Consider the following 12,037-nt stretch of genomic DNA (forward strand, 5'->3'; position numbering starts at 1 on the left):
TTTGACAGAATTCTGCTGAGTTTTCAGAAATCAGTAAACTCAGCCCTGTTCTTGTGTTGATTCGCTCCTGACGATCGTTCCCAAGTAGGCATTGGGTATTTTGGGCATAGTTTGTGCTTGTGATAAAAAAAGCTAAACAACCAAGCCCTTGTGTTTACAACCATCTAAACCCATGCAGATATAAGTTTTTCAAACATATCAGAAACAAGGGCTGTGAAAAGCCCATGGAAGCACACTGGCAGCTTTGAAGTATGACGTCGACCACCGAGGACTCCACCACAAGCAGGGCAGGCTGCAGCATGCAAGATGTGTGTCAGCAAAAAAATAAAAAAATGAGGTGGGGGTGGGGGTAGGGCACTTACTACTTATGGATTCCCTTACAAAACACATGAAAGTTGTGGATGGGGTTGGGGGTGGGGGTTTGTTGGGAAGGGAGGGAATGTTCATTGGAAATTGGATATGGTTGGCTTGAGTCTACTTTAGTTGCATTTCCATGTCCACAAAGGCTTAAGTATTATTCTTAAATACAAAACCACATGTGCAATAAAGACAGAGATGAGGAACCAACAAACGTGTCCTTCGCTCCAAGATCGGGAGACATCTCTCGTCTCTGCAGACAATCAAATCCATGTGTTTTGGACTGCAAATGCAAGCAGGTAATGCAACTAAATCTTAAAAAAAAGGAAGGTGTCGCAGCAAGAAGGACCCTAACACATACTGAATATTTGCAAGAAAACTAAACGAAGACCGCATCACGGAGACGGTGGACCCATACCTCTGCTTCAAGCTTTTCGCAAAGCCAATCATCCTCAAACAAGTTTTATTTAACTTCTAACAGCCCCGTAATAAACATGAACTCCGGCGAGAAAAACACGCCAGCACAAAATAACACAAATGAAAAAAAAAACAGCTAATAAAAATAGCAACTAATAAAAATATTTTGGCCAATCTCAAACTCGAAATTAAAACTAAAACACCCAATATTCTAGCCTCTAATCTCTCTACCTTCCAAATGTTTGCTTTTTTTGACAGTTTTCCTTTTAATTTTTTAGGACCGGATCACATATAAGTCAATTTCCGAACCATAATTCTGCAATATTTTTCAGCAGAGAAATTCTCACACTGGTGCATCCCCTTTTTTATGATATTATGTCAGAAATCTTTGAGAAACATTACCTTTTTAACAAAAGAGAAGGTTCCCTGGAGTTACCACAAGATTTCAGAGTTAATCTTAAATAAGGAAGTTCGAACAAAAAAAAAATTTGAGACATTTCGACAGTATTTTAGGTTGTATTTCAGACAACAACAAAAAGAAATCATGCAAATTTGAACGATTTTATGTTAAAATGCTCCTGGATTTTAATTGTCACTATAGTCAAAGAACATTCCAGAAATTAAGGGAACCCAATAAGACAAAAAAAAAGAGGGAAGGGGTTTGCAATATAGCTTACAAAATACTGAAACTGATCATCCTCTGGTTGGTGTACAGTACAGATTAAATCATACTGAATGTATATTTTCTTCTTCTTACTAACTTGTTTATTTGAGTGCTACTTGAGTTGGTATAAATTTACATTAAAGTGAAGAAAAAATGTAAAAATCTACAGCTACAAAAAATCTCAGTGTATATATATATATATATATATATATATATATATATATATATATATATATATATATACAGTATATCCAGAATGCCTTTTCGACCTCATTTGTAAATAAGCTTTTTTTGAAAATTTCGCGACACAAAATCGACATTATTGTGGAACTCTTTACACTAAACCGTTCCCAAACCATCATATTGTTTATTCAGTGTCCAGAAAAGGCTACGTATAATGACATGCCAGCTTTCCAGCAAGTATAATGCCCTGACTGGCACGTCTGCTCAGTGGTGATTTTGGTTCAACAATCTGAATATAAACGTTGTACCTCAGGTCAGGTTGTGACGAAAAAAAGGAAGAAAGCGGGGACGAGACACAATCACTGGCTGGCAGGTCTGTGGTGATGTCACCATCCCATTGCATGCAGTTGACACTGTTTGTTGATCATGTCACGGTCTGGTGACGAAGCTTTCAGGAAACCCGTGTGTGTGGGTGTACAGTGTACTGCTCGCTCTCCACCTCTACATTCAGCTGCAGTGCTTTTCCACCGACCGGCAAAGGTGGATGACCTGACACTACGTTTCTACAGGCTCAGCAGTCCGGAAAGGATTAATAGGTTCACAGGCTTCGTGGCAAAAGTAAACCGGTGAAATATCGAGGAGTTTTTTTTGTTCTAAAGCTCTCACACACATGCTCTCAAAGACAATTTTTTTCTGCTAGCTCTATAAACAGAATGTAAAAACATTAATTTAATTGGGGTACCATTACATGTAAACCACGCATCGGTTGATGGAACTGCGGTGGATGGAATTGCGGTCGACGGAAAATATAGCGAAATAAATCAAACGCGAAAAACTGAGCAGGACTTTCTGGTAAATGATAAATAAATAATCCGGCCGGACAAGTAAATGCACTCTCCATTTAAACAAGAGAAAATAAATGGTGTCTTTGTGCTTGGCTTGAGATATCATGCAGTTCACTGTCCACTTAAAACAAAACTGACTTAAACAACCTCAAAGCTACCCATGTGAACTGGCTGGCACCACATGCTTACGGGAAACTCTCCGATCTCAACCTCACAACCTCTCTCAGCTCCTACTGTTTACTTTTGCACAATGGGAGTGAAAAAAAAATAGTTTCCGTTCCATTAAACTGAATTTGCAAATCTGTTGATGATTATAGTTTTGTTAAAACATAACTGCGCTGACGTAGAGATTCCGTGGTAGGCCCTGGACATAAACAATACAGAAAATATCCTGGCATGAAGGTGGTGTCAATTGTAATAAAAAGCACTAGATTTTTATTATAATTATTATTTCAAAAATTAATCATTTTATATTTATTAATAATCATTATTATTATTTCTATTATAGTTGCAATAATGTCTTTTAGTCCTATTATTATTGTACAAGTATTCCACTTTTATTAATATTATTATTATTATTTTATTGATGATTTTATTGATTTTTTTTTACAAATCTTTTTTAATTTTTATTATTACATCTGTTCATTGATCACAACCTGGAGCTTTTTCATTCTAGTGACTTAGAACATTAGAAATACTAGAAATACTATATGCTGAATTAAGAAGGTTTAAAAAACAGAAACAATGGCGTATCGTCTGGTACTGAAGTGTTGACCACAGGGACTCAAAACCGCATTTATATTAACCTTTGAATTCGGGGGGTGTCCGTCTGGCAGTCCAATTTACTTCAGCTGAACACATAGACGAATATACTGTAATATGCGTAGATAGATAGATAGATAGATAGATAGATAGATAGATAGATAGATAGATAGATAGATAGATAGATAGATAGATAGATAGATAGATAGATAGATAGATAGATAGATATTTTACTAGATAAATAGTTAGTAGCAATGTTACTTGATAGATAGATAGATAGATAGATAGATAGATAGATAGATAGATAGATAGATAGATAGATAGATAGATAGATAGATAGATAGATAGATAGATAGATATGATACTGGATAAATAGTTAGTAGCAATGTTACTTAGATAGATAGATAGATAGATAGATAGATAGATAGATAGATAGATAGATAGATAGATAGATAGATAGATAGATAGATAGATATTTTACTAGATAAATAGTTAGTAGCAATGTTACTTGATAGATAGATAGATAGATAGATAGATAGATAGATAGATAGATAGATAGACAGATAGATAGATAGATAGATAGAGTCAGGCACAGAGAGTCTTTCTGTCTCTTTCTCTGTTCTCCTCTGTTTCTTGTCTCAGGTGACTATTTAAAAGGTTTCCTTCTGGCAGAACCCAAAGGTGAGATGAAAACCATGAGACAGCACCTGTGCAGGAACTCAAGCTGCCCTTGGCCTTTCGATGTCTCTGAACATTTCTGCCACTCAGTGGCCAAATGAGTTCTTTTTTTCCGGATCACGACTCCACAGCAGTTTCATGCAGAAATCCGTGACAATATTATATATATTTTTTAAAACGTATTAAATATGAGCATTAGACATACGAGTCAACTTACTAATCAGAGGAGATGCACAAAACTACATAGTAAGTTTAGAACTTGACTTTTGTAGGTCACTAGGGGTGAACCTTATTGGATGCTCGCACTTACAGGTAGCTGCCGCTGGTGAGGATGAGGAAGATCTGCGGGTAGTAGACTGACAGGAGCGCAGTGCGCGACGAGAACACGATCATGGTGACATGGAGCGATGTGCCGCTTCGCAGATCGACTCGGGAGGAAGGAGGAGAAGAAGAAGAAGAAAAAAATAGAATAAATAAAAGGAGATCTTCTCGGTGTATCCTTTTTGGAGTCGAGCGTTAGGCAGGAGTGGAGTCTCCTCGGCTTGGAGCGGCTCCGCGGAACAGCTTTTTGCGCGGCGCAGCGGCGGCGAGCGCGGAGAGCGAGTGTGTCATGTCTCTGCGGGCGAGGCTCCTCACCATGTGTGTGCCAAAACTGGAACGATGATGGTTTTAAGGATTTTCGAATGGCAAGGGGAGGAAGAAAAAAAAAAGAGAGTCTCTTTCTTTCTCTCGTATTCGGGGGCTGCCATTGGGTAGATGCGCGTCTGTCCGCCCACTTTACTCCTGACAAAAAGGGGCAACCCTGACTCCACTTTCAACACATCGTGGACATCAGCTTCATTCTGAGTTTCTGGCCATGCTTAGCCATGCTTCAAGGCGTCCTCCTATATCTTTAGTTAATTTCCCCAAGCTTAACAAACAATCAGGTTTCATCTTAAGCTGGATCATTCCCCTACTGCTGAATCCAACACACACACACAAAAGGAAACAGGGTAGGGGGTCTCCACTATGAAACCTGAGACAGATTTCAGATCTGTCTGCACAAGCACCTGAAAGCCGATCTGTCATCACCCACTGTCTCGTATCTCAGCCGAGTGCTACAGTCATGGTGGGTGAGGGCCCGAGGGGAAGCAAACGGGTCTGATAGGGTTTGTTCTGCACATCTTTATACACAACTTGCCTGCTCTGTATCATACATGTCTTTATTCACTTCAGGGTTGAGTTGCATGAGGATGGGTTCCCTATTGAATTTCTTGACGTTCCTCTCGAGGTTTCTTCATCATGCCATCTCGGGAAGTTTTTGCTTGGCACAGTCGCCACTGGCTCGCTTACTCCCTTAATACTCCTAGTCATGAAATTCATCAGAGCAGCAAAGTTTGCTGCTGGGACCTTCATCCACTCCTTCACTGAGCTGGATGTTAGACACATTGCAATTCTCCACCTTCTGCTTTGAATATGCCCCACTGGGGTTCAATAGGTTTAAGGTCTGGGGACATACTTGGCCACTCAATCACCTTAACTTTCAGCTTCCACAGTAATGCAGTTGTCATCTTGGCGGTGTGTTTTCGGCCAAGTTTCTGAAGAGAGGGCATAATGTCCTGCTTTTAGAATGTCACATGTCGGAAACTATTTTTCCCTCATTGAACAGCAGCTCCCCAGTACCAGCAGCACTCATGCAGCCCCGGACCATGATGCTACCACCACCATGGCTGACTGTAGGCAAGACACAATTTTCTTGGTTCTCCTCACCAAGGCATTGCCGCACAAGCTGGACACCATTTGAGCCAAACCAGTTTATCTTAGTCTCATCAGACCGCAGGACATGGTTCCAGTAATTAATGCTCTTAGACAGGTTGTCTTCAGTAAACCTTTTGCTTGCTTTTTTGTGATCCAGCTTCAAAAGAGGCTTCCTTCAGGGACGACGCCATGCAAACCGACTTGTTGCAGTTTACAACGTGTGGTCTGAGCACTGACAAGCAGACCTTCTGCTTCTGCAACCTCTAAAACAATTCTGGCAGCGCTTATGCATATGTTTTTTGAAGCCAGCTTCCGCACCTGACGCACAGCACAAGTTCTCAACTTCTTTGATGGACCCTCACAAGACCTGTTTTAATTGGAAAACCTTTGTATGGCCCTGGCCACTGTACTGTAACTCAGTTTCAGGGTGTTACCGAGCTTCTTAGAGCCTCGGCGTCTTTTTGGAGAGCAACAATTCTAATTCCCAAATCCTCATAAAGTTCTTTGCTATGAGGTGCCATGTTGAACATCCAGTGGTCAGTATGAGAGAATTGTACCCAAAGCACCACATTTGAACTGTTCTAATACAAGATACACAAATGTGTATGTTTCTGTCAAGCAGACAAAAACATGACCATGACGAATAAGACATGTGGCTTTGCACGTTTTCATAACGTACAGCTGTTATCACTTAGGGTGTACTCACTTTTGTTAGCAGTTATTTAAACAATAATGGATGTATGTTGAGTTATTTTTAGAGGACAGTAAATCTGCTATACAAGCTGACTACTTTTAAATATATCCACATTTAATTTATATAGTATTGTCCCTTGAGAAGGTATGCGAAGGGGTGTACTTACTTTTGTGAAATTCTGTGTATAGTGTGTTTTTCAAGGAAAAATGTTAGCGGTGATAACTGAAAACTAATATCCCTTTTAAACCTTTAACACCTTTAAAAAAAAAACATGGCACTGGTTCTCTGTGGTGTCGTTTTATAAGGAAATCAGCCCCTAAGTTATTCCAAACATCTCGGAGAGCTCGCCGTAGCTCTTTTGTCGACTTTGACTGTCTCACTTGCTTATGTTTCTGCAGGTAATTCCAGAACGGCCTGGATCTGAATGTTATCTGAAAAGCGGTCTGTTACTTAATATCCTCTTTTCTTTATACGGCATGCAAAAAAAAAAAAAAAACAATCCTATTGTATGCATCCCAACACGTATGTTTATTTGTGTGCGTGCAATTTTTGCATTCGAAATAAGTGCATGCACCGAACAACATGTTCACATAAAAAAAAACTATAAAAATATAAAAATAATAATGATACACATCCAAATAGAAGAAAAGGTGACCAAAACTTGTGCATAAGGTTTGAGCAGAGTATTTTAATTAAGATGTAATTACAGCAAAAAAAAAAAAGGTAATACATCATTTAGAAAAAAAGAAAAGAAAGCTGTGTAGTTTTTTTAGCAATAATATTATGTAAGTTGCATCCATTTTTTTTTTCATTTATAATACACTCTAGACTACAGGTGAGGCGATTGCAACATGCACAGTGTGAGCGAAGGAATGTGGAAATACAGCTCGAGCTGTTATTAATGAGGGTTATGAAAAGTGTGTGTGTATGTGTGTGTGTGTGAGAGAGAGAGAGAGAGAGAGAGAGAGAGAGAGCATGTACAGATCATTCACGTAACATGCATGGTGTTTTGGCCTACATGCTCTGGACAGCTATGCAAAGCAGTTCAGAAATGTACTAATACCGGTTACAGGTGCTTTAATGGAGAAGCGCGAAGTGCCATGTTGTTAAACTGACCTTTATTCTAGCCAAGATGCCAACAAAGTTGCCAACAGATGTTATATAGACAATGCCTATGCCCATTACCTGATAAACACTCTACTCATGAGACCCCCCCATTTGACCCACGTCAGATCACTGTATAAAGGCGTAACTCACCCGAGGCGCAAGTAAATGATGGTGAAACAGAGCAGCACTTTTATCATCCACTGGGTTAGGGATCTGGGCATGGTGTTAAAAAGCGCTGTGCCCGGGCCATTAACTCCAACAAGCTTCTCTCACATTGGCACTTCGCTTCGGCGTACAGTCACAGGTGAAGCAACTGTATCCGTCTGGCGGGCAAGGTGCTCCGAGTTCCTTTAAAAGGCTTCGGGAATCCGACACCCATAGTGAAAGTTAAAATGAAGCCAGTAGATGCTATGCGAGTCTTTTGTTTGGAGTAAAACATACGCACACACTCACGAGCACGCTCAGGCGCGCACTCATATTTATACACACACACACACACTTTTGAGAAGTGAACCCGTGTCGTTCCTGGCGTTCCCTCCGTCGTGCTCTTTTGTTTAACAAAAAAGAGAGAGAGAGAAAAAAAAAAAGAAAGCAGAACAGATTTGAGTTTCTTCTACTCTCCTCGTCAGGTGAACCTGCTTCTCAAGTTCCCTCTTCGACACTTTCTCTCCTCCTCTCCCTCCCGGCGGAATGTGGGAAGGTGGAGGCTATCAGGTTCCAAAGCGCATCGAGAGCTGCTCTCTGTGTCCTGACGACATCTCAAAGTTCTTTCTGCCTGGAGGCAGGTAGGCGAAGGCAGGTGTCTGAAGCCACGCCTACACCGAGTATGTGCGCCGCTGCTGGGAGCGCGGGACGAACTTTATCAGGCTGCACATGAGGGTGTAAAAGGAATTTCACACACGATTTAAACCACAAATGCTTTTGAGGGGGTCAGTAAAAGGCAACTGGTGTCTAAAAGCTGGTTTAGGTATTTGCGGGGCAGGTGGCTGAAGCCATTAAAGCTTGTTTAGGTAGTTGTTGGGGAAGGTGGTTAAATCCATAAAAGCTAGGTTATCTACTTGCAGTGGATGTGGTTGAATCTATAAATGCTAGTTTAGGTAGTTGTAAGGTAAATTTCTAAATTCAAATCCAAGAACGCTAGTTTATGTAGATGTAGGGTATGTGTCTTAATCCAAGAAAGCTTGTTTAGGTAGATTTAGGGTAGGTGTGTGAATCCATAAAAGCTGGTTTAGGTAGATGTTGGGTAGGTGTCTGAATCCAAAAACGCTAGTTTAGGTTTTATCTATAAAAGCTAGGTTATCTACTTGCAATGGAGGTGGTTAAATCTATAAATGCTAGTTTAGGTAGTTGTAAGGTAAATTTTTAAATCCATTTAAGATTGTTTAGGTGGTTGTAGGGTAGGTGTCCTAATCCATAAAAGCTGGTTTAGGTGTCTGAATCAAAGAACGCTAGTTTAGGTAGTTGTGGGGTATGTGTCTGAATCCAAGAACGCTAGTTTAGGTAGTTGTAGGGTATGTGTCTGAATCAAAGAACTCTAGTTTAGGTAGTTTTAGGTTATGTGTCTGAATCAAAGAACGCTAGTTTAGGTAGTTGTAGGGTAGGTGTCTGAATTCAAGAACGCTAGTTTAGGTAGTTGTAGGGTATGTGTCTTAATCCAAGAACGCTAGTTTAGGTAGTTGTAGGGTAGGTGTCTGAATCCAAGAACGCTAGTTTAGGTAGTTGTAGGGTATGTGTCTGAATCAAAGAACTCTAGGTAGTTGTAGGGTAGGTGTCTGAATCCAAGAACGCTAGTTTAGGTAGTTGTAGGGTAGTGTGTAAATCCATAAAAGCTGGTTTAGGTAGATGTAGGGTAGGTGTCTGAATCCAAGAAAGCTTGTTTAGGTAGATGTAGGGTAGGTGTCTAAATCCATAAAAGATGGATTAGGTAGTTGTAGGGTAGGTTGTTGACTCCATAAAGACTGGATTAGGTAGCTGTAGGGTAGGTGTCTGAATCCAAGAAAGCTTGTTTAGATTGCGGTAGGGTAGATGGTTGAATCCATTAAAGCTTGTTTACGTAGCTGTAGGGTAGATGGTTGGATCCATTAAAGCTTGTTTAGATAGCTGTAGGGTAGATGGTTGAATCTATAAAAGCTATATTAGGCAGTTGTGGTATAGATGGTTGGATTAATTTAAGATAGTCTTGGTAGTTGTAGGGTGGGTGATTAAATCCATAAAAGCTAGTTCAGATATTTTTGAAGTTTTGGGGAGATGGTTGAATCGATAGAAGCTAGTTTAGGTAGTTGTAAAGTAAATGGCTAAATCCATAAAAGCTAGTTTATGTAGTGGAGATGACTGATTCTATAGAATCTAGTGTAGGTAGTTAAATCAATAAAAGCCAGTTTAGGTAGGTGTAAGGTAGGTGTCTGAATCCATAAACGCTAGTTTAGGTAGTTGTAGAGTAGGTGGTTTGCTGGCTTGGATAGTTGTGATGTAGGTGATTGAATCAAATATATGTTTTTTTTTGAGCAAGATAAGATTAAATCAAGGCTAATTTAGTTAACTATGGTGAAGATATTTTAATTAATAATACTTTTATAAAAATGTTTATGCTACTTGAATCAGTAAAAGCTAGTTAAGCTAGTTGAAGTTAGGGGTGAATCCCCAAATGAAAATCTAAGTAGTTGTATTGGAGATGGTTGAATCAGGTTAAAAAGTTAGTTTAGGTAATTTAAGGGTAGGTGATATAGAGCTATAGAGCTCTGATTTCTGATCAGTGACCCTACTGAACACTGAACAGGTAACTGTGGTAACTGATTTTACTAAATCCCTAGCTGAATGAGAACAAATCTCCACGATTACACCCCAAAATCTAGTGGAACATCTTCCCAGAAGAGTGGAGGTTATTATAACAGAAAATTATAATAATGCAACATAAGCTGACATATTTTTAATGGGTCAGGTATTCGATTTTGCTTATATAGTGTAAGTTCATAGTTTTTATTGAATAATGGAATAATAATGATGATAATAATAATAATAATAACAATACAATTGATCTTATGAGCGCTGATAAATACTTTTGACCCGCTTATTAATAATTAACATTACCCATGACCATGCAGCCACTCCATATTGTGAGTGCTGAGAAAGGTTTACTCATATGTGCCTATAGTAAGAGGGTGAGATGACTTTGTAAATGTTTTCCATTCATTTTGGCTTTATAATGACAATCCGCTGTGCGTGACTGAGTGCAAACCACAGCAACCTGTATTAAAGAAGCTCTCTCTCTCTCTCTCTCTCTCTCTCTCTCTCTCTCTCTCTCTTTTCCGTATTTCTCTAACTTGAAAACATCATACCATTACTTCATCAAGTCCACTAGTTTGCCATCTAGCTGCATTTTACTATAACCTACTGTAGTTCTGCAATACTTGTATGAACATGATGTCGTAATTGTAATAATTTAACTATTTACATGTATTTACTTTTAAAAACATTAAAGATTCTCAAAGCTTGATTGATGTCAGGTATCTTACTTTCTAATACACAAGTCAAATTAAATCCGAGACATATGGATGCTCATACCTTCTTCTGTGTCTTCCATTTATTTGGGGCATGTCACTCATCACTGTGAGTGAGACACCGGTGATGTAAATAAGCTGAAAAAGAAAGGACCTTTGTTCTTAATCCCATACTTTACAATTCTTAAAAAAGGAAAAAAAAATCCTTTAAAATAAGATCACTAATACCAGATGGTTGTTGGTATTACTAAATGTCAGTATAAGTTTTCCACAAGGGAATTAAACAGACACGTTTTTTTGAAGTGTTCCTGTAAAAAGATGGTATTGTTTGTCCCTGTGGACAAAGGGTGGGGATTTTTCTCATTTGCTTTAATTAAACTCTTCAAACACGAGACACTTTTTTTTATGGGTTACTATTGTGAGGACATGTGTTCGTTTTGTGTACTTTTATACCATACCAGATCACGTCATCATTGTGTATACGTTTGCAGATAGTCTTTGAATGTTTCTTTCTTCAAACAGAACGCCTTTTCAAAGCTAATTCTATTAATATGTGAAAAAAAAAGATCAAGCGTTGACAGCTGTACAACTCAAAGGCTATGTTAAGTCATTGAACTTGACTTGTATGCTGTGTACTACCAAAAACACACTCAAACACAAATACACAAAGGTAAAATACATGTAGCTACTACAAATCCTTTCAAATAACTAGTCTCATTTGGCGAGTTAAAGAAGACATGTCTTTCTACCATGTTAATATTATTAGCAAGTCTTGACCACTGCCTACCTAATGCCAGGCTCACATTGTGACATTTTTAATAGTCCTTTGCGATTGTTGCTTGTCTGATTGTTCAATCGTTATCCCCGTGTCACAGTGTAAGATCTCAGTTGCCATAATGTCCGACAAGTCAAAAACTTACGCACACAAAAAAGACTCGTTCGAAGTTTTATGCCACCACGTTCAGACCCACGTTCTCTCGCTAATGGTAGCTGGCAGCAAACAAAAACAATATGTAATATATAATTCAATACGTTTCTCTTCCACCTGACTTCGCATTTTCCCTGAGGTGGTTTGAAGTTGTCACGCTAATTGCGT

At 39.0% G+C, this 12,037-nt stretch overlaps 1 protein-coding gene across 2 annotated transcripts in view; it reads right to left on the reverse strand.

Annotated features, from left to right (window-relative positions):
• Positions 1-8,148, reverse strand: part of wnt7bb (wingless-type MMTV integration site family, member 7Bb) — a 28,741-nt gene extending 20,593 nt beyond the window's left edge. The window contains exon 1 of one of the 2 annotated variants that reach the window (XM_046860098.1): positions 7,595-8,148. In XM_046860098.1, the coding sequence (XP_046716054.1) occupies positions 7,595-7,665 (71 nt within the window). In that variant the 5' untranslated portion in view covers positions 7,666-8,148. Of the gene's footprint in view, positions 1-4,216; positions 4,758-7,594 lie in introns of those variants that run through there. The other variant, XM_046860097.1, reaches the window with a different exon arrangement.
• Positions 8,149-12,037: the final 3,889 nt, after the last annotated feature.

This window comes from Silurus meridionalis, chromosome 10 (assembly GCF_014805685.1).
Source record: "Silurus meridionalis isolate SWU-2019-XX chromosome 10, ASM1480568v1, whole genome shotgun sequence".
Lineage (NCBI taxonomy): Eukaryota > Metazoa > Chordata > Actinopteri > Siluriformes > Siluridae > Silurus > Silurus meridionalis.